Source organism: Lonchura striata, chromosome 1 (assembly GCF_050655825.1).
Source record: "Lonchura striata isolate lonStrDom1 chromosome 1, ASM5065582v1, whole genome shotgun sequence".
Lineage (NCBI taxonomy): Eukaryota > Metazoa > Chordata > Aves > Passeriformes > Estrildidae > Lonchura > Lonchura striata.
The window spans coordinates 44,317,603-44,341,802 of record NC_140703.1 but is presented as its reverse complement, the minus strand read 5'-3'; the positions used below and the strand labels follow the sequence as shown (position 1 = coordinate 44,341,802).

Genomic DNA, 24,200 nt, shown 5'->3' with positions numbered 1-24,200 from the left:
AACAATTGCAAGGTGCAAATATGGCCCCAGGTGCCTTCATGTGTTTTTTGGTTTGATTTTTTGGTTTTGTCATTTTCTTATCCGCAAATATTGAACCCTCCTTATAACCCTTGGTTTTAATCAAGTTTCCATTCAGTCAGGATGTCAGACTGCTTGGTGCAAATCATCCTGCCCTAGCTGTTTTCCTGCTTCAGATTAGCTGGAGTACATCTCAATACATTGGGATGGAATTTCTCATAACCAAAACATTAGATCTCATTTTTCCAGCACATCTGTGCTGACTATAGGAGTTAATCCAGTTTTCAACAATGCGGGTGAGACCATACCCTGCCTCTGACCCATCAGTTTGTATCTCTTCATACTTGATCTTACTTTGTCACAACAATGGCAGCAAAGCATTAGCCTGATGAAGAATTATATGGCTTCATTTGCTCTTTTCTTCTGTACTGTCATTTCCAAAGAAATCACTACAGAGAATTAACCCAGAATATGCATTATTTAATAATTACTGTACATTAAATTTATTCAATAATTTTAATACATTGCTTCACTGCTCTATCTCGCAACCTTTCTGCCAATGTCAGCTATATTTGTAGGAAGACATCTCTTTTAATTATCCTCTAATTTATTACTTTAGCTCTGTTAAACAGAATACAAAATCTAATTCAACGCAACATAAAAGTTCACAATTGAAAAATTTACTGAGGTAAGTCATCTCCATTGTATGAAACTCCTGAAAAGGAGGGGACAAGGGAGGAATAGCAGGCACTGGGTTTTCCTGCCATGTTTTGCATTCCTCAGTGCACAGGTTTCAGAGAAGTCTCTCAGCCTCTTTTAACTCTTTTTCATTGTAATGGACAATGGTAGCACTTACTGGCTCCATCCTTTCCTGTGCCCTTTACTGTTTCTATGCCATGGAGGACTCCAGTCAAAATTCATGGTCTGGATGTGCTACTGGGACTTTGCTGCTTGCATGGCTCTGTAGCCTGATGTATTGACAATGTTTAAATGTTTTTATTGCCTTTGTATATTCTGTCAGCTGGTTTTCCAGCAGAAAAGCCCAAGAGGTCTTTAGGAAGAACTGGTCACAACTGACGGGTTTTGAAAACACAATTTTCACTGTCCTTATAGGAATGGTGCCATTTACAACTATTTCTGGCAGAATGCCCCTCTGTGCCTAACAGAACCAGAAGAAACCAATGAAGTGTGTGCTTTTATTGCTTTGGGGACCTCACAAGTCTTGAGTTAGACATGAGGAATTAAAGAAAAAAAATTCCAAAGCCAGTTAGTTTCATCTGTGTTTGGATAACATTAAAAGGTCTGTCTCCTACTACCAAAGTTTAGTATGCGTGACCCATTTGCTCTTAACAAGTCATCCCTTCTTTACTGAAAGATGTGGGACCCATTGAATAGTACAGAAAAGCCAGTGAAGAAAGTAAAAGGAGGAAAAATCTCACATATTTGGAGTTACAAAGGCTCTACTTGTTCCCTTCTTTTGGACACAAAGCAACATTTCCATACACCAGTCTTCAGTGACTTTAAGTTGTCTTTCAAAGCAACTGAGTGCACTTCAGAGTGCAGCCTCCTGTTTGTCACCCACCAAGCAGTGCACCTGTCCAAGCCATGAGCAGCCACCTTCTCCAGGAGAATGCTGTGGGACATGGTGTTAAAGTCCAGGTAGGCAAAATCCACAGCCTTTCTGTCATCCATTGAGAGGGTCACCTGGTTACGTAAAAAGATCAATTGATGAAGCAGGACCTGCCTTCCACAAACCTGTGCTGGCTGGGCCTGATCCCTGGTTGTCCTGCATGTGCTGAGTGTTGGCACTCAAGATGATCTATTCCATGGCCTTCCCAGCACTGAAGTTAGGCTGACAGGGGTTCTAGTTCCTTGGGTCACCTGATGGTACAGCCCATCTGCCTTGAGATGCTTCCTTCCACCAATTTTACTAGCTAATTTCAGCACAGGATGAAAGGACTGCTATGCTTTCACTTAAAAAAAAAAAAAAATGAGGCTGCAAAATAATGTTGAGCGAAGCCCAGTGTTCCATGACAGCTGGTGCCAAAGCCAGCTGCCCTGCCACCCCTCCTACATGGTGCGGGGAACAGGGCACGGCTCTTGGGACCTACAGCTACAGGATTTTAGGTCACATCTTGACAGATGAGAATGACTTGCCAGGCCAAGTGAAAACTGTATCTAGTTCCAGTTTGGACCAGATAACTTGGATGCAAAACACTCAGATGCTGATGAGAGTAATTTTGTGTAGAGAAAAATACCCTGGTGTTATTCCCAAGTAAAACCCTGTGTCAACACTTCAGCAAAAACCTGAGAGACCTGGGGTTTGCTGACTACTAAATCCTCATGAAATCCTTAAAAGCACAAGACAGGATTTTTCATAAAGTTCATAGCTCCAGAGGATTAATGAGCCTGAGGCACTCCCAAAGTCCTGTTCATAATTATCAAAATATCACATCCTGTATTCTGAATTCTGAAGGGAAATATTAGTGTCTGTGGATTCAGATTGTTTTCTATACTTTGTACTGTGGGCAACATCTATTTTAGTAACTGAATTTGAAATTTTTGATAGTCTTCTTGCTTGTCTGAAAATACATCCTTTTTATACTTCTGTTCCATCATCTAGAGCAAACCCCTAATATTGCAGCAATCTGTAGGAACCAAATAGCATGAAAATCCAGGGCACATGCTCTAAGACAGAGACTGCAACTTGTCTCCTATCATAGCTCTGAACTGCTCATGCTGTTATAGTCTGGGAGAAGAATTTCTAGTGCCACATGTTTTGGAGTTATAAGCTGGCAGACAATTTATCCAGAAGGAATCTAAAATTGTAGTCACATATTTTGGACTAAAGTTTACAGTATGTACGTTGAAAGTGGCCAGACTGTGAAAACTAAATTTTATAATGGCAGGAACGGGTCCCTGTAGTAGACAAAAAATGCACTTATGTATCTTCAATTAAATCAAATCATTTTTTACAAAGCAGATTAATTGTCTTGACATATAACTTCAGTAATAACTGTTTGAAGAAGTTTTATTTTGTGATTGGGTAATTTTTTAGAGAGACAGGATTAGATTAATCTCAAATGTATAATTTATTTGTTTTGGTATCCTTGGTGGTTTTGGTATTTCATTTATACCGGTATTCTTTTAGATATGGAGGAATAGGTTCAGATTTCAAAACAAAAAATTCCTATGAATTGAGGGATAAAAACTTCTATATTGCAGCAATCCTAGAGGGACAGTCTAAAGTGTTAAAACCCTTTTTGAATTTTTTATTTAGGATTGATTTCAAGCTACTTTCCTTCTCAGAAGTCATGTTCTAGTGAATCATAATTTTCCGAAGACCCACAAAAAAACCCCAACCATTAAGTTCTGCTGTTCACCACAGCCATGGCCCCCACTGCACAGATTTGTTTAAGGTCATATTAACTCAGTGAGATATTTCATCAGCTGATGTGAACCAGAACAATTTCCCCGAAGAATAAAGAGATGTGTTGACTTATAGATGCTCAGAGTGTCCATGTAAATTTTCCAAGATTTCCACAGCACTGTTCCTTTTGATGATTTGTCTTAATGACACTTCCTCCCCAGACAGGTCTTCAAGGTGGTCATGATGGAATATAGTCAACAAATAACTTCTGTCATATCACAAAATAATTTGAATCTGAGTTGGAAGGGATCCACAAAGGACCCTCATGTCCAACTTATGTTCTTATTCTCTCATAGTCCATTTCTGTTCTGTCAAAAGTTTGGAGCCTGGAAGAGTGGGAAGGGGTGTGTGCCTGCTCTGGGCAGCTGAAACCTCTGGGGAACAGAGGGGACCTTCCACCTCAGAAACAACTAGACTTCTGCAATTCTTTTGCAGTTCTTCTCTTTAGACAGCAGTTCACTGATGTCTAAAGAGACCCTCTGGAGAATAGGACAAAGGTAAAAAAAAACAAAATAAAAAACAGAGCACGGGGACCTTGCTACACCAGAAACTGGTACTGTTGCAAAATAATTAAGAATTAATATTTCTTTTATCTCGAGTATTTTTCATAAAAATAAATTTTTTTCTACAAAACACCTACTTCTGAAGTAGTTCCATCCGTAGGTGGAAAAAAATGTGATCTATTTTTCAATAACTTTTAAATGAAAAGATAAATTCAAATTTGTAAATATTTATTTAAAATACTTACTTCAATAATAAGTAAGTATTTTCTTAATGGCTCTTGGCTCAACTTCCATCATTTAATGAAAGGAGATGGGAAACCCTTCACATTATAATATTTGTCCTGTTCATGAAGAAGCACTGGGAGAGAGCTGTTCAATAGGATATGAAACCTGTGGGAAGCAATTTACTATAGTATATGGTATTGAATAAAATTTAAAAAATTACATAATGTTAACTGAAACTTTGTGACTACTTGATCATTAAAAAGAAGGAAAAATATAGCTCAGAATTCAGAAAAACTTAGCAAAATCAGTTGAAGATGGCTAGATGGAAAATAACTTTTTTTCCCTATCAGCAGACTTTTAAAGGCTGTGATTGTTTTGTTCAAGAGGAAATTATCAAGAGGGGATATCATAAACATGTATAAAGTAAATATAAAAAAGAAAGAAAAATCCAGTTTTCAAAAGTATGTCTCAAGCTAAAAATGTCAGACAACTGAAAGAAGGTTTATACATACACATATATGCACCACAGGAACATTCAAGGACATTCTGGGTAACACATATTTTCCTGGAAAGATAATTAAATCTGCACTTAGGAAAATTGAAGAAAACCTTTCATTTGTAGGAAAGGGAAAGAAATCACAGCTTTACTTTACTGTTTTTGCGCATTGCTGGGTTTATTATCTTTTTTTTCTTTTTCCCCAACTATTTGTAGTGGCATCATACTGGATCAGTTGACATGTAGTCCTGATCTAAACCAGTGATTTTCACCTTCCATTCATGATGGCAGCATCCAGATGGATACTAAATTTGACTCATCTTTGCATTACTCCACTGAACAAGTATTTTTTGGATTACAAGGCATACAATTCTTCATCAAGTTGAAATATTTTCAGTGTGGACTACTCTTCAGAGTAACTGGTATGATGCCAGTGAGTGTCTGGCTCTTCAGACTGGAGTTGCTTCACATTCCAGTAGTGAAGCATTCCACTGATGCCTAAAGAGGCTGGCCTGGAACAGAGACTAGAGAGAGTTAAAGGAATCAAGTAGGTATTTATTAAAAAGGCCTTAAAAAATATGCCTTGGGCAGTACAAGAGCCCACCCATGACTCCACCCAAGATAGACTCAAGGTGGATGCAAGTTGGATGACCAGTCATGAGTTTTCACACTCTTATAGGTTCTGGTCCATTCATATATTTAGGTTAATCGTCCAATAACAGCTTCAGGTTATGAAGTCCCATCCTCCCAGACTGCTCTCCTCAATTTGCTGTTGTTTACACTTTTTGGGACTGAAGTTGCAATGGTGTCCTCAGTTCTCAGGCTGGAAAAGGATTTTTTTGTCTAACTGAACTGTGAGGAGAACTTGCTAACACTTTATATGAAGTTCAGTGTCACACACTAAGGCAGTGCAGAATCTGGAAAATATGAAAGCTAAAACTTAAGACATCACCGCAATTCCTCAGCAAGCGTGGCAAATCCATTATTTGGGATTCTTCAATAATTTTTAGGGAGTTTGCCCCTTAATTTTTAGCTTTTATTTAATTTTGTTCTGTTCAACTTTCTGTTGTTTAGGAAATTGCCATATTTCACTTGCTTTTTTGAAATCTGCATTGGCTTTCTGCTACCTCAGTTTAGGCTGGTTTCCAGTTTCACCAGTCGGGACCTTTTCATTTCCATCCAATGAAATACAATTAATTAAGTAATAGTAGAATAAAAAATATTTCAAACATCGAGCTTAAGTTGTTTAAAAATGAGATTTACAGGGACTAGTTAAATTGGCATCACAGACCCAGGACAGGGTAATTTTGATTTGCTTGTGGCAACACAAATCTCACATCTCATCAGCTCACTCTGAGAAGCAGCTTTGTCCTATAAAGTGATCTGCTTGAAACATTCAGGTCTGTTTCTTATTACTTCAGGAGCTGACCAGGAAGTGCAGTCAGGATACTTTCATTTGTATTAATTCCTGTGATTCTGCTGTTCCTGCTCCAGGCAATCCCTAGCAGCAGGTGTGATACAGTCTATTCTTTGATATAAACTGGATCATAATTGCCAAGATGTGATAAAAACTCTTCATTGTCTCCTAACACATATTTCAATGGAGTTTTTCCTCATTTTATCTACTGTAATGGCCAATCACATATCAGATAATTTAGCTGGAGGGAGGGAAGGAAGGAAGGAAGGAAGGAAGGAAGGAAGGAAGGAAGGAAGGAAGGAAGGAAGGAAGGAAGGAAGGAAGGAAGGGCAAAGTAAAAATTGGCTGATTACCATTTTGCTACCTTTCAGGATAATCAATTCAGCATAAAGTTTACACAGATTGCCTACCCTTGGGCCCAGCATGTCTGAACATAGTAAAAGCAGTAAAATTAATGAAGACTTCTCCTTAAAGAAGCGTGCCATTGTACTGAAAAGCCACAGCAAGTATTCTTGCCTGGGATTCCTGCCTTGATAAAGATCAAGTAGGAAATTGAGATCCCCAGCTGTTGTAAAATGGCACAACACTACTCACTCTCTTCCTCCATTTCTCTCTCTCTCTCTCTCTCTCATTTTTTCTTGTTAACAGCTTAGTTCCTTTCCCCCAACTTTTCCCATATTGTACAAATCCCTGTATACTGTATCAATTTTTTTTTTTCTAACTCAATCCATAAATTAAAGACTTTTTAAAGGCTAAAAAATAATTTCTTTAAAACATGACTTACAAAAAATCCACACTGACCTTCCTTGTTTTTAAGATATTTGAGTATCACATTTTTTGGTTTACAATTTCAGTAGGATTTACACAGAAAAAAGTCTTTATGGAAGACTGTTAAAGAAAGAGAACTTTTCCTTCCCCTAGAACCACAGCCCACTTAAATGATAGGTTAGACACCTCACCTATTGACCAGAGAGGCAACATTGTGTTGGAGTTCCTTAAGTTTCTTAAGGACTCTTGGATGAGGACCTAATAACTTATTTCTTGCAACTCTTTTCTAGTTTATTCTAAAACTTTTTGTTTGACAGGTCAGTTTAAGATGATCCCTAAGGCTCATCCCTTATTTAAAAACCACAGACTGAGATGTCAGTATGATATCATATGTGACCCACACTCAGGTTCTCTGAAGTGAATTTTGATGCAAATAATTTAGGTTTCTGTTGTGGTCTTACCTTCCCTGAGTACTCTTTTTACACTTCATCTAATAACCCAATATTCCCCTTGGCAGGCATCTTGCTTCTGAAGTGTTCAGAACATTTATTTTTGGTTTATGCCTTGAGGTTCCTATAAATTGTTTTTGGCTTGGTCTATTATGGTTTAACATTTCATTCATCCATTTATTCTGTGAACTGCTTCATTTTCCATTGACTAACCCCTGAACTTGCTGATAGCTTATGAGGCAGCAGTAAAACTGAAGGACTTGCAGGTCATTTCTATATGGTGCAAAAGGTAAAAAGAGCAGAAGGACATTATTTTCTTACTGTAATTTATACAGTGTGCTTGAAATGATGAACATGTAACCAATTCACCAGGCAGAGGCATAGTATATTTCAGGTTGGAGGGAACACCAAGAGGTCCCCCAACAGCAGGATCAGCACTGAGGTTGGAACAGATTGCTCAGGGTCTTATCCAGTACAATCTTCAGTAATTCCAAGCATGGTGACTGGACAACATCTCTGGGAAACCTGTGCCTGATTATCCTCAGGGGCATAATATTTTTTCCTGTGTACAGTTATGACATCTTGTCCCCTCTCCTCCCAGCATGAAATTTGATAACCTCAATGTAGACAATGTCAAGCTGCCAATAAGTCCCTTCCCATAAAAGTTGCCTCTTATCCAGGCTGAAGATGGTCAATTCCTTAAGTTTTCCCCCATAAGTCATGTGCTTCAGCCCCTTGACTGTCTCAGTGAACTGTCTCAAGTTTTCCAATGTCTTGTTTGGACTTGCTCCAGTATGTCTGTGTCTCCCCTGGGGATCCCAGCACGGGGCCCACAATGCAGGTGTGTGTTGCCAATACCATGCACAGAAGGATCACCTTCCTCAGCCTGCTGGCCACACTCTCCCTGGTGCAGAGCAAGAAGCTGGTGGCCTTCCATGCTGCAAGGGCACCCTTGCCCTCACTGTTCCTTCTTCCTATGCAGACTCTGAAGATGTACAGAAATAGCTGCAAATGGGCCAGAGTGGTCAGTCAGTGCCTTTTCCACTTGCACAAACCAGGCATCTTGAAGAAAGGAGAAATTCATTTGCTGAATCACTTATTTCTAAAAAGACCTACATCACAACTAACTAGAAGCATATTTTTTTAAGATGTGGCTGCTTATTCAGCACTGCTGTAAGAAATTTCCTTTGGAACGGACTGTTGATGCAATGCTGTATAGACTATAAATTGTCTTTACCTTCCAAACGCACCTCAGTCCCCTGTGCCAGGCTCTCACCAGGATCTAGACCACAGTACCATCTAGTGGGAAACGCTGATATGACCGTGCCCACCCCAAGAGCGCTCTGAAGACATTGTCATTTCTTCCCGATCTCAGCAGGTAGAGAAAAGTGCATCAAAATCCTCTTAGGCATGGCAGTATAACCATGTGCGATTGTGTGAGGAGAACTCACCTTGCCAGGGGCTGAGACGAGTCAGCTCTGACAATGAAATTGCCTATCTGAAACATTTCATAAGCATGATTACTAATTACTTTTTCCAAGGCTGATCTGTTAATAAGAATAAGAGAATAAGATGGTAAGATAATATAAAATAAAAATAATAATAATAATAATCCATATTTGCTGCTCTGAAAAATTAAGTAGGTCTAATGCTGGAGGAAAATTATGAAGTCTATATCTATGACTTCTAAAGACAGCTGGGGCAGCTTGCTCTCTCCTGAGATGCAAAGGCAGTACCAATTCTGACACTTCTGTAGAAAGTGCTCCCAGTTAGAGTACACAGATCTGACATCCATCTAGGGCATCTTCTTACTGCAGTTCAGGCAGCTTCCCTTACAGGATCACCCAGCAGAATGAACAACAGACAGGGTATTTACACTGTGCTCAAATGACATGTGCTCTCAGATAATTTATGTGTTGGACAAGACACTGCAATGCAGATGGCTTTGATGAGGAAAAAGTAGAATTGCAGCATATTCTCAGGCAGGGTGAATACCCAAATTCTTGCACTGAATAGCCTGTCATGCACTCATTCTAGAACTAGCCTGTACAAAGATCTCTGGATATTCTATCATGATTATTTTTGTGCTATAATTAGGCCAAATTAACTCAACTTTAAAATAAAAGGAAATAACCACCTCAATTTCCACAAAGATCATACCCTAAGAACTATTTGTGAGGTACACTGTAGCCCATATTAACAACAGTTGTGAAGCTGTTCAAAGAACACCAATTTTGCTCCTTTATTTTCTAAAACAGGCCAGTGAATAGTCTTTCTTTTTGCACCAAACACACAGAAATACTTTTTTCTGTTGCTTTCTAGGTATCTTTGATAAAAGTCATGAGAAGTAGGAGGAAATCTAGATTTTAAAGACTGGCAGTTCTTAAAACACATTCATTTGGTGAGCTCTGCTGTAAGGAGCTTCAGTATCTGAAATGAAATGCAGCTCCAGGAGATGGGGCTGAGTTACACAGCCTCACTGACTGGAGGCCATGGGCTGAGGTGAAGGAGAATGAGGTCTCCCAGGCACATGGGTCTCCAGGGAAGCTTCTGATCCGTGAAGAGCTCCAGTGCACTGATGAAGCGGCACATCTTCAGAGGAGAACACAACATAAGAACACACAGAGGCTGAGCTTGTTTTCTCAAGCATGACCCACTTTTTATTGGTCTTCAGACTCTCCCATATCTAGTTTCTTATTCACACCTTTCATTTTCAGAAGATTAAAAATGTAAAAATTAAAGGGAATTAAAATGTCTATGTAAATCTTCATATGGAAATTTCTAGTCCTGGTAAAGTCTGCACATTTTTATTATGGTAACCAATATTAAGCATAATTTATTCAAACCCATTTTTGTTGTTAAAAGACAGCTTATCAGTTTAAGAACTCATATAATTCATATTTGATGCTTTTTGAGCATGGAATTCAGGTTATTCCCCCTTCAACTCTAACAATGATATAGCTGTTTGGGGACAAATTACTGCTGTTCTGAGTAATGGTCTCTGAAAGCTGAAATAAAGAAACAGAGGGGAAAGACAACTTGCATCACCAGTTCTATTTATACTCAGCATAACTTGCATAACTTGCCTTCCACTGCAGCATTTGTATTTTAGTGAAATTCTAGAAATTTTCGGGGAAAAAAAATCCTAAGTTAACTTAACTTAGCACAATAACATGAGGTATTCTATCAACATCATAGGTCTTGTTTCTGAAAGGTTGTTTACCCAAAATAGCACAAAGTGAGACTGACTCTTCAACAAACCTGTATTCCTGTTTGGGCACACAGCACGCTTTGTGTCAGTAGACTTGCAGTGAATTTGCTAAATGCACCAAAGAGCACATCTTGCAATGGATGACAGCACCAATATCTCACAGAAACTGATTGCTATAAGGTGTAAAAGGAAGAAACTGTTCCTTTTCAAAGATAAAATGAATACATGCATTTGTAAAAAAAAAAAAATGTATTTTAAAGACATTCAGATATTACTGCATAGTCTTCATTATTTTCAAAGGTTTTGTTATCCTTTTAAAGTTTTTCACTTTGCATTGTGTCACTTTGATTTCTGTTGATAACAATTTGCACTTCCTGAAGATTTGCCTTTCTCAAGTCTTCAAAGAGAGTGTTTACAGAGCAATGTGTGTTTTCTAAGATCTCTTTATATATCTCTTTTTAGTCTTACAAATTCCTATACCCTTGAAACGGAATAGCAGAAAACACTCTTTCAACCCTATGCAGACCATTAAGGCATTTCTGATGTTTTTATTTCTTATGTTTCCTGATTCATACTTCTCAAAGGCCTATGCATGTGATACAGCTGTACTTTGGTGGTAATAACGACTCTGCAGTTCTGTTTTTACTGCCAAAAATACAATTCCTATGATCTAGAGTAGCAGTTATCTACAGTGTCATTCATTTAGATTACAATGTTGTGTAGAAAGAAAGCACATTATTAAATGCAAACTGACAATATGTATAAAGGAACACAGGATAAGTAATTCCTTTTTTCCTCTTTAGGTCATCTGTGAGCCATCTAAAACATTAGGGTTATAACTCCAGTTATGAGAAGGAAAGCTTAGTAAACTTAATTCACTTAAACAAAGTAAGTATCAAACCCACTGCTTAATACACTGTGAGTGTAATATACAGCTCCCAAGGATTGGGGGTATTCCTGTGATGATAATATTATATAACTAAAAATCTACTAGATTTCAAGCTGAAAAATTAGCTTGACATTTAAATCAGTTTTTTGTCCTGTGCTGAAAAAAAACTAAAGACATCAAAGACACCTCTTTGAGGTGTCTCTTTGAAGAGAGAGCCTTTCACATCTGTAACAAAGATCAGCCTCAATGGGCTCCCACAGGATCTCTGTCCAAATAAATAAAAAAAAAAAAACAAAACTCAATGCTCCAGTTATAGCTAAACATTAAGAAGATTGGGTTTTCTTCATATCAGTCAGGGAAGGTCTTAGAAAGAGCAGAAGCAAATAGACAGTTCCAGTAATTTGAAGGGGCTCTACACTGAGAGAACAACCAAACAAAATGAGATTTAACCAAGCTGGCTAGCAGAAGGCTCTGACAGAAATGCATGAATGCATGTCTGGGAACAAAACTCCTGATGGTGTGAGCTGAGAAATATTCCACCGTTCTAAATCTGTGGCAATAGTGGATGATAGAAGAGGTTACAAACCTTCAGATAGGCCAGTTTTGGGGGATTAGGATACAGACAAGTCATCAGTAAGAAATTAAATCAGTTCCTGACCCTGAAATAGAGATATGGTGTGGTAGGTCGGGAGAAGTCTCTTTTATATTGGTTCTTTGTGATAGGATCAATATCTGTATATTAATAGAATCAGTAAGACTAAATATATAGCAAGAGGAATCTTGAAAGGAGAGACTTTAAAAAATAATCATATTTCTCTTGGCAATAGGGAAGACATTTTGAACCTTACAACAAGGAGAGAAAAAAATTTAAAAAACCAAATCAAGGAAATCCCTAGAATATTCTATTTATGATTCCTTTCAGGATTTCTATCTCTCGCTACTTTTATTTCCCATTACAGACTTTTATTTCCCATTACAAGATGGGTCATCAAAGCCACCTACTACGTCTCTGATCTTTACTTTCTCTGCAAGGTAGATTAAAAAAAGATGTATTATTTTCCAGACATCTTTATCATAACAGGTAGTTATCTGTATTTCTCTACCTGCCCACAAAAAAGAAGCTGGAATTCATAAAAGTCAGTATACAGAACCCTCAGTTTGAGATATATGATAGCTGAAATTCAGTCTAGGTTATGAAAATGTTGGATCCAAAAGGGAAAGTTGCAGCATATTCTTTACATGTGCCTATGGGAATTAAAAGTATGCCCTCTGCAAAACTTTTCATCTTCAAGAAAGTCTAGTATGGAAGAATATTTTCTCTCTTTTGGTGTTTTTGTTTGTTTGTTTGTTTTGGGGTTTTTTTTTGTTTGATTGATTGTTTTTTTTTTTGTCTAAGGAATCGTTTGGCTATTGCAGGCCTTTATGTGCATGTTTTTACTGGAACTTAGTACAGTTTCATAATTTTTTTTCAGTAACTTCTGAATAATACTCATGTCAGTAATCTAACTTTGTAACTCCACACGAAGTCTGTCAAAGTCCTATTATTTACTACCTATACAAAGAAATCAAATACAAGAAAAACATTATTAAAAGAGACTGAAACATTTATCCTGATTCTTCTTTTCAAGTAAAACATTAAATTTCAGATACAAAAGGTAAGTTTTTAAATTTTGTTTTATTAAATAACAGAGGCATATCAATAACAGTTTCAAAAGGATAATGAAAAAATATCAAAGAAAAAATGCTGACTTTGAATTTTTATTCAATATTTCTGAGCAAAACAGAAGAGATTTCAACAACTTCAAGAAAGAAATATAGCACATTACAATCTACATAAACAATCCAAATTAGCAGTTTACTAATAGTGCCATGTTAATTTTTACAATATCCCACAAAGATACACTGAAGTTCCATCAAGTAGAATTATTTGAATATATCTTAAAAAAATAAGCAGGAATTAATAAACCATCGCTTTAAAAATATAAAAGCAATTAATCTAAAGTTCTATTTTAGTAAGTAAGAAATTAGATATTTAAAAGTATCTTAATTTCACAAGTTAATGGAGTTTCAGATTACTGATTTTTCAAAAATAAAGCAGCTCCACATTGAATCCACTGGTCTTGGTTTCCTCCACAAGGTACATCAATATTTGTCACCACACGGTCTCTCTCCACACTAGTGTAGACTGGTAAAGATATGCATTCCTCTGGAGAATATGGACCATATGCATCCTGTCAACAAACAAGCACTTAATTATTACATAAAAATACAACAAAGCATGAGAAAGCAATATTCTCCACTGGTATGGTATCTAAACTTAAGACACAGTTTGGACACTGCAGCCTTGAAGAAAGTCCTCATTCAGGGCACTAAGGAGAAGGATTGAAAGAAGCAGAGACTTCACAAAAATTTCTCTCTCCATAACTTAAACACCAGGAAGGAAGTAACAAGGTAACTACATATAAAAACATATATACGTATATATATGTAGTTTATATATATACTACATATAAAAATCTTCCTTCAGCTAAAGCCTTCCTAACAATCACACATCAGAAGGGTTCTGCAAACCAGACTAAGGGAAGTGTAGATCAGTTTTCTGCAGGGAGAAAGCTGCTGAGGAGCCCCTGTGCTGTAGTGTGGGGAGCAGCTATCCTGGCAGGCTGGAGTGCTGCGGTGCCTGTGCCCTGGCAGACCCCTCCATCCCTGCAGCAAACACTACCCTCCTCTGTCAGAACTCAAAACGTCTCTCAGACATTTTTAGAGGTTCCAGGCCCTGGTCAGAAGCATTTTAGACCCTGGCAGGCAGCTGGAAAACAGCTGTGATTTTGAGTTTGAGCCATGGAAGGAGTTACCAACTTTGGAGGTGGAACAAGAAGTCACAAAAGTTTAGATATTATAGTAGAAGTAGTTACAAAGTAGAAGGAAGAATTTTTTAGTGTTTTAGAGGGGGGTTTTAGCACCTGTACAGGGGGGTTTTTACTTTGTACTTGGGGGTCAGAAGTTTTAAGATGAGGAATGTAGGCCGGTCCTGTTCCTCCTCTTTCTTCTTCCTTGCCTCCATGTTCTTGATGATTTTGGCACTTATGGATTGGTTTAGAGTAGAAAAGCACCATTTAATATAGGTAGTAGGTATTGGAGAAAAACTGTAAACATGTATCACATAATATATCATATAAAAGATAGCAGCAGCCCTGGGCAGGGAGAGAAGAAGCAGACAGCAGACAGAGAGGATGTCAGGGTGTGTGTGTGCCTCTGCCTAGGCCGCTGACCAAGCAGCCGCAGCCCAAGAAGACAATCTTTTAGATAATTTAACAATAAACTGCCTTGAGACCGAACAACAAGAGGCTGTAGAGTTTTTCTTTGGAAGCACGGGTTGGAGGAGAGACTTTTCCACCACACGGAACCCCTGAACCAGGCCGGGGTTCCGACACTCCTCTTGTGGCACAGCCCTGGTGTGACCTGAGATACCTGCAAGCATCATGCTGCAGGAACTACAATCCAAGAAACCTCACCCCACCCGTTCCAGGCTACTTTATTGAACTGCTCCTCTCTGCTGTCTGTACTACAAACTGGATGCAGTCTCCTCCTAGGGCTTTGCATGGGGCATTGTCCCGAAGTGTGACCACAGAACTGAGCTCAAAGACTCCGTCTAGACTTCCTACAGCACCTAATTTCAACCCATGACGTATTTAGTTACTGCAAATAGTTCAGGGTTTGATTCAAATGGTATATATTAAGCGTGTTTTCTGTCACACTCAAAATGTCCCATCCTGTCAACAAGAAATGCCAGATTTTCAAGAACCAAATAACAAAGCAGAATACTTGTCAGAAAAGAATTTTAAATAAAATTGTGTCATTTTAACTCAAATCACATCGAATGTGAGTTAGTGATGCTCCAATATTAAAAATTAACTAAAATCAGGAAAAAGGAAATACGCAAACCATAACTGTTTCAAGCACTTTGCCTTGCATGTGAAGTGTAAAGTCATTACTGAAGAATTTTGCTTTTCCTTTTGAAAATCAACTTCCCCCATCTTTTGGACAAGTGTTTCAATCCTTGCAGAAGATCTATGTGTGGTAATATTTGTATAGAGTAACTTAATAATGAGAACTCAGCTCTTCTCAGAAGGATTGTACTTACCCTATTTATCCTTTGGTTAACACTACTGAAGAAGACAAAATATTAGCCAGACTGAGAGTGAAATGTCAATCAGAGAATTTAAATTTTGCCAAAGTTGGGAGCCAGAAGCTGGCCAGTTTGCTTTCAAAGACCTGTTTTTACACTTTTTAGGAATGAAATATCTGTTCTTGTGCCTTTCTCAATCCCACTGATGTTTTAAGGAATCACATTATTGGAGGGTTAATACCATTCTGTGAAAGTCTTTTTTGAGTCACTTATGTCCTTGGCTTATGTACAAGGGCATAAATCCTTATGCCCTTGGCTTAAGTACAGTCCAAAAGTTCTCTTTGTCAGACTGCCTCACACACAGTTCCTTCTTCTTTAGTGACACACTTCACAGCATGGGATCCATCAGTGGATTAAAACTAGAAAGGACCTTCACAGTTTAATGAGAATAAGCATAATGTTAGTAGCTCAAAATATTCTGTTTAGAGCACTGCAGGATTTTGAGGGGCTTCTCTCAGAGAAATTCTGTAGGCTTCTTTATGTTTGGTTGAAAATTACTTCAAAACATTACATTATACATATACTTTTGCTCAGTAGATTTCAAAAGATGCATTTCTGGAGAAAAGAAACCAAGTTCAAACCCTAAAAATTCCAAGAAAATATGTTCAATTTTATGCACGCTTTTCCTAAGGAGAGGCAATGAAATTAAGGGAAATTAATGATATCCAATTCTGCTTTGGTTTCTGAACACAGTATTTGATTATAGTAAATTTTGACAGTCATTGTAAAACAACTCAAGTGTAGACCAATTCAGAAAAACTCTCCTTAGAGACCCTGTGCAGTGTCAAGTTGGGCAGTTGACAAGTTATGGCCTGTGTTTTCTATGAATTCTATTTTTTTGCCAACACAAAGATGTCAGCTGTTATCAATTTCAAATATAAGTACATGTGAAAAAGTTTAATTAATTGATTATTGAAGTATCTAATTTTTTAATTTTATGGATAAAGCTCTCTGCTGATTTCACATGAAACTTTTGCATCCTACCTTTGCAGTTTAAAAAATAGTCTTATTCAGAAAAATACTAAAAATCTTTTTTATTTCAAATACAGGCTAAATGTCTTTCAGAACAATGGGAGGACTACTTAGAATTGTCATTAAAAATGTGTTTCCATTTGGTGTTACTATGGAAAACCACACATATTATCATCCATCACTGAGCCAATATATTATAATATCTGGCAATTCCCATTACCACCTCTCAAGTAAATAAGAAATCTGTTTACTAATCTGAAAAAAACAAACCCTGTAATTACTGAAAAACTGAAAAATCTTTCATTGGTCAGCTTTGGAAGAGGTTGTATAATGTTTTAATTTTTCGTCTTTTTTAAAAAATTTTCATTCCTAACCAAGCTGGGAGCAGATGGTGGTGGCTAGGATTTACTTCTGTGTTCAAGGTCTAAACCTGTTGACATTTATACTTCTAATGCTGTACTATAATATGATTCTATATTTCCCCTGCTGGAAAAAAAAATGAGAGAAAAACAAAGTTGAGATACAGCAGTGTGTTAGCAATGGAGCTCCTTGCACAAAATCTGTCACAATACACAAAGGTCATCATAGTGGTCTAGGCTGTCTCTAGAGTCACACCCGGAGAGATTCATCCCAGATGTCTTCGGATGGGATGGGCTTCCTAAATGTAGGTGGGATGAATTTTGTAGTAAGCAATTTTTTAACACCCTTGAATACATTCTGACTTATTTATCAGTGATTGCTATGTCAATTGGAGGGCAGAAGCAGTAGCAGTTTTTACTGTTTGGATTACTTTGCTTTCATCTTAAAATCTGCAAGCACTGGCATTTTTTTAAAATTAGTTTAAGTAGGAAAAAGGCTTTCTTTGCTTACAGCTCACATCATATTCTCTCTTTTTTTATTACCACTGCATTTTACTTTAATATTTAAAATGCACAGAAAATATATTCTAGGAATCAACTCCCAAACACATGTACATATTTACTAAACACGGGTTTGAAAATATGTTAATGTTTTTAAAAGACAAAGAGACAAAGGTATGGCTGAAATAAAACCCTTGCCTTCATCTAAGCAATACAAGCTGAAGAATATTAACAAAATTACAATAAGTTAAATAAAATAAGCAACTGCTTTTCCTAGTAAAGACTGGAATTTTTCTTTTGAAACAAAAGGAAAACAGGTCAGCAACATCATACTGAAAAGCTACTACACAGGAAAAAAATCAAATTATGGGTCTTGAAAGTTTAGGGCTTTTAATAATTTAGTACCTGTGGAATCCAGGCCATGTAACAAGGGAGAACAGATGACACACTGGGAGAATCATGCAGATTTTCCGAAAGTCGATTTCCATCGAAACGACAACCTTCCAGTTGTAAGCCACTGATCTGCCATGGAAATATAAAATATTCAAACATAAATAACAGAATTAAAATGTCAATAATGATTACACTGTACTTTAATAAATGATGAACCTTTTTACTGTGACAAACTTTTTAAATAACAGGAAACTAATTACTGTTATATTCTTTGTGAGTATAGGAAACATGATTTAAAAGCAAGATCTGAACCACACTTCACTGTGAACTTCCTCTGATTTGGAATCACATTCTTTGAAATGTCGGAGAAAAACACCTGTAAATGCCATCACTTATGGAACTGCAGTTGCCTGGCGTTAGACTAATGGAAGTATGGTAGCAACAGCCAAGTTCACAATCATTACAATGTTGAGAAGAAGAACAATCACTGCAATAAGCATGACTTCCTGCTTGGAAGTCTGAGCCCAGCTTTCAAAGAATGGAATGCGCAGCTACGCAGCTTCAGCAGAGGCAAACAAAATACACTGAAATAATATGAGATAAAAATTTATTTAACAAACTCAAGACTTCTTAGACATATTGCTGTTTGGCAAAAAATTAAATAAGAATCACAGATGCTGCTTTAAGTAACTATACAATGCTTTTGTTTGCAACATGTTTCAAGTGTTTTCTTTTAATTAAGTAATTTCAGCCTCTGAATTACATGTTGTATTTTTTCTTCTCTGGAGTATTCCATAAGTTAGTGATATCTATTCTAGATTCCTTAAAAAAAAAATCCCCAAATTTGCTGATAGCTTTATCTTCCTCAATTAAAAATGCTACTACTTTGATAATAGTAATAGCAATAGCAATAGTAATAGTAATAATAATAATAATAATAATAATAATAATAATAATAATTTTTTTTGGCCCGCTGAAGTGAGAACTTCAGTTTTAACAGTAATAAAACTTAATTCAATAATAACTTTCATGCAGCTTTTCAAAAGGCTAACTATCCACCTGCAGCAGATCTGTAACTGAAGCTATAATCTGAAAATCATCTGCCTGTTATACTATCATATTAAAGCCCTGAATTAAATTTATCATACTGAGGTTGGTTTTCACCAAATGCAAGGTTCATAAAGCAGTGCTGGAATTAGGAAATACAATGTTGCTGAAAATTGGATGAGTGATCACATAAGCAAAATGGAGAAAAATGTCATTTGCTAATATATCTTCCCTTGCAAGATATTTTGAAACATCTATCAGATTGAAAAAAAGGGTTGAAGTATGATGTTACAATGAAGATCGGTATCACAGAAGACAACATGGATATAATTTCCTCAAGTAATTTTAGTATTCTAAAATTATGTATTTTACATCAAAAGATGGAATTAAACAGTAACACAATGTGAGTTACTGTCATGCTTGAAAAGCAATGCTTTCCTCCTCAGTGTTAGGGGTTTTTCATTAAGAATATTTTAACTGTAAACTAGCTAAGATTACATTTTGCATTTTTAATATCTAATTATTCTTTTGATTGTAGACAGGCCATTACAGTATTCAAGAATTTGCTTTTTCAAACTCATGTTTCTCTTTCAATGCTGAGCTGGGGAGTCTTCCCTACAATGTGCAGATGTACACATTCTAATATGGAAAAAAAACCAGGTTATAAACCATGGCATTAAAAAATGAAATACAACAAATCTGTGCTTCTCCTTGGACAGACAGTGACCAGAGAAGTGACAATGTTCTTTGGAGCAATCTGTGCTTCATAGAGACTAGGACTTACAGTGAAACCCCCAAAGCTGTGGATAACTTGAGCCAAAACAACCCCAAATGGAAAGTTCAGAGTAGACTTTTTGTCTAACTTTTACACAAATTTTAGAAATATTCATTTCCTATGTTATTCCTTCTATCCTTCTTGCTTTCTGCAGGGAATATTTTTAGGGACCACAGTTAAATAAGTAACCTTGGCAAAGTTATTGCACAAAGATTGGTCTAATGAAGAGGTTTTAAAGTTTGTTGCAAGGGTGTACAAAGGTCTGGCCATCCTAAACATTTCTGAAAGAAATTTCTATAGAAGTAGAAAAAAATATTGAAAAAACTATTTACTGCATGTTTCTTCTTTTGATATTGGCAGTCCCTTTGACATTATAGTTATGTAAAATACCATTTGATCTCCTGGAAAACCCCTGGAAACCAATGGTAGAAACTCCTTTGAAGATTAAGATCAAATTTTTACTTTCATTGAATATTAAAAGACATTAAGGAAACAACCCAACACTACTAGAACAATGTACTTTCCAATACCATTTGACTGACTATGCCCATAGACATGTTTTCATTTCTATAAAAAATAGTACAGAGAAATTACAAGTACTATGAAGGACATGAATTTCACAGCATCTGTAATATAATCATTGTATCTTTGAAACTCACCAGAGAGTAATGGCAGAAGTTGAAGATAATTTTTAATTCTTATAATGAATTTGGCTGTTCACAGCTATCGGTACTATTTTAGGTTCAAAAAAGTTATTTTTACACATTACAGACTATATTTCTTTGAAATACCTTTGTAGAAAGTGTGCTGATACCATGGTCCAAAGCAGGCCTGTTTCCAAATTTCAAATTCTCTGCAACAGATTTTCCCTTACTAATTAATGCCATAATTTTCCACTACACGATCCAAACTGCAGCAGATTTTGGGAAGTCATATTTTCACTTCATTACCTCTACAGGCCTCCATCATTCATTTATTGATATTTCAGGATGGAGGTATACTGTAAAAAAAAACCTCTCAGGATGCCTTCTAATAATATATCTGTCAGTTGCTAAGAGTATAGTTTTGATATTAACACTCGTATATTTGAGACTCTCAGTAATTTTTTATTTGTCACTATGCATATTAAGTTCTACCCAAGGTGAAATTACTTATTACCCAATAAGTCTCTTGCCATGTTTCTTCCTTTCTTTCAGTCTTTTCTACAATACAGAAAATGGAATGCCAAAAGGAATGACTACCTGCTGTCGTACAACAGCACAATCAGTGCACAAAGCAAACAGAAGAGATGCATTTGCATATCAATATGTGATTTTAGTGCAATAGCCATACATTTTCAGTACCTTTTGTTAAAGCAACCTGGAGTGATATTAAAGAAGGTGTAATTTCATACAGATTGATTTTAAGTGATATTGAGGAAGGCGGAATTTTATACAGACAGATTCTAAATCAAATATTCATCACATCCTACTAGAGGAGATCGACTCCACATCATGCATCTAAACCATCACCTGAATTAACACTGATAATTTAACATCTGATTTGATAATTCATATAAGACTAAGGTGTATTCCTGGCCTGATTGAGTGTTCCTCTGCCTACTTTGCAGTTTCAATGACAGTTTTGGCACTGCGTGCTTCTAACTTACAGATGATCATAGGGTCAATTATTTTTATTTTTAGGCATAGAAATGTCAACCATCTACAACTGCTGAAGCTTGATGCCATTTTTTAAAATCACAGCAAGATTGAGAAAGCATTTTCATCATACAGATTGTAAGGAAATCTTCTTTTTTCCCTTATCACAGAACAAATTCTAAGCCATCAAAACCTTTTAAAATAAAAAAGTAATAAAAAATCTTGAAGAATATGCCTTCAAAACCATGCCTGACAGTCTTCCTAAGAAAGCTATATGAAGTATGTGTGACTATCAGGTTTAAATTCACCTGCATTCCTACTTGTGCCAGTCCTTCAACAGAGACAGTCCATTAAGCCTTTAAATATTTGTGGACTTATGCACAACCCTCCCAGACCCTGAAACAGTGTCCCCAAACTCTGTGAGTACAGAATTAAATCTCTCAGTGGAGTTAATTACATAAGGTGAAATAATAACATTAGCATCAATTGAGACTGATAAACCTCAGAATAGCCTATACCATGGTATGGTTCCTGCAGGGGAGTCTGATAAGCTACAATTTCTGATTTAGGTGGGATAAAACAAGCTATCTCGCCACAGTTTGTGTTTAAAGACTTATCTATTCTGCTGATGGAATTATTTTTTTTTGAGTTCCTACTCAGAATAGGTTCCCATTCAACAAGGTTAGCCTGAATTCTTGAAACTGCAGATAAAATATTTACTTTACCAGTATTAAAATTCATACTGCTCTGGTGAACCAACTTTAATGTACAATCCAGAGGATCCTTATCAAATAGGAGGATCCTTATCAAATATTTTAGAGAATTATTTTTCTGAATCAATGACACTTTTATGGCCTAGTTACAGTCCTTGTGGTATATAGCTTTACTAATGGGAAAGTTTCCCCTCAGTTCTCCATGAGCATGAGGAAGGACTCATGGTAGGGAAATTTAAATATTCAGCATTGCAAATTGTTCCATTCATCAAAGACTAAGAGGAGCAGTGAAAATACTAGTAATTTCTTACTAATAGAGAATCAATGAGTATTTCTCTTCCAGAGGAAAAGATAATATTCAAATCAAGTGAAGAAACTTAACAGGATTCTGATGTTTTGCTAAAAATAACCACTCACTGAACTGCTTGTTCTATTCCTGGGGCAGAGAATTTCCTCTTAAACAAAATTTTCTTTTGATTTTCAATCCCTCTTAGAACATGACACATTCTTGTAAAGCAATAGATCATATATATTAACCTTTCTGCATACACATGATATAGACTGCTAACAATGTACTTTAACTAGCATTGCCAAAAATTTACCACATAAATTCTCAAAGAGTAAAACATTTTAAACTTCAGTTAGAAGTTTAATAAAAACTGGAGTACTTTTGCAAAACTTTTTCCTCTCATTCTTTATTTGCCAACCAGCTCTTTCAATCTGGCAACTGTAAAATATTGTGATATTTTTTAATATATGAATATACTGAGGTAATGTCATTTAGGAGCTGAGGTACTTGACATTGACTTCTGACATTTTTCAAAAATATTAATATGGTTTTGAAGACCTTCAAGCTTCTACCATCTGCAGAAGATAGCTAGCCTACAAGAATGACTGGTCTGAGATGTGAAACTTAGTTTTGACTTACTGCTATGGCCTTAGAAGCCTTGGCTGAATCTGTAACCTCAGACCATATTATTTGCAGACTCTGAGGTTTGTCATATACCAGGTTTATACCAAGCCCTAAAAGTTCCCTGGTTTATTTATTTGCAAGTTCTACACCGCTGTCTTCTCATGCTTCCTACGAAAATAAGCAGCAATCACTACTCTTATTTAAATATCAAGATTGAAGAATTTGCAAAATTATATTCTCTAGCTCCAACAGGAATTAATTCAACAAAGTTCAAAAGACTGCACTGTATTTAGGGCAGATTGGATGATTACAGTTATCTTTACTGGCTTTGCAATATATTAATATTTTAGGAATATGAAATCTTACATATTCTGTACTAACAGATTTTGGCAGTGTCAGGAGCCAGTCCATATCTTCCACAGCCTTGTGTCTGTCTGCATTACCAGTCTAGAGAAGGTGCCCTGCCTCTTGTTCTCTCTCTCCTAATCCAGCAATCTCTGTTTTAGCTCCATGGGTCCAACAGTTGCTGTTAAGTGCCCTGCATTGGGCACAAGTGGCTCTGTGAGGATGTGGTTTTAAGGGCTGTGCTCCATGCTGAACACAGAACTTAGAGCTGTGCAGCATCATTTTGGGAAGACACAGCCTGTGGGAAGACACAGCACAGAAAACTTATTTTGTCAGTTCCCTACAAAATTAAGTTAAAAAAATGCTGCACAGAGAGTACCTTTGTGCTGAGCAAAGGCAGTTTTACCTGGAATGTTAAGAAGCTAAATCAAACCATTTGAGGATTAGTCTCTACTTTGCTTTCAAAGCAATCAGTAGTGACTTTATGGCTGCTGGCTGTAGGCTTAACTAATCATTAAAAAATTGTTGGGTTTTTATCTTATTAAAAACTAGTCATCTTATAGTTTACTTTGGTTTACTTCCTCAGTAGTTTCCTTTCAGTGATTAAAGAAATGCTAACACTTGGCCTTGGGCTTACAGATTTACATGTGTATTTCCTCTGGCTAGCAGCCACTCTACCTGGACAAGAGTGAGATTTTAACTCATAAAATTGCAGCTTCAATTTTCATCTAAGAGGTGGTTGAGGAGAATGGACCAATAGGTTTAATTTTAAAAAGAGAACAGTGACCAGGGAGGGGAAAAAAGATAACTGCCTTCCTTTTCTAATTTCTGTAGAATTTTGCACTGCCATTTTAGTAGCTGTATACCATTAACCAGCCTTTTTCTCCCAGATACACCAATTATTTATAGCTCAGTTTTCCAGGAAGTGTATGGACAGATGATTTGGAATA

At 36.6% G+C, this 24,200-nt stretch overlaps 1 protein-coding gene across 3 annotated transcripts in view; it reads right to left on the bottom strand.

Moving 5' to 3' along the window:
- Positions 1–13,062: 13,062 nt before the first annotated feature.
- DYNC2H1 (dynein cytoplasmic 2 heavy chain 1) overlaps positions 13,063–24,200 on the bottom strand; it is a 143,715-nt gene continuing 132,577 nt past the window's right edge. For all 3 annotated transcript variants that reach the window (XM_021529338.4, XM_085575766.1, XM_085575770.1), the window contains 2 exons: positions 17,833–17,949; positions 13,063–13,637 (listed from right to left, as the gene is read on the bottom strand). In XM_021529338.4, coding sequence (XP_021385013.3) covers positions 13,479–13,637; positions 17,833–17,949 — 276 coding nt within the window. In that variant the 3' untranslated portion in view covers positions 13,063–13,478. The remainder of the gene's footprint in view (positions 13,638–17,832; positions 17,950–24,200) is intronic.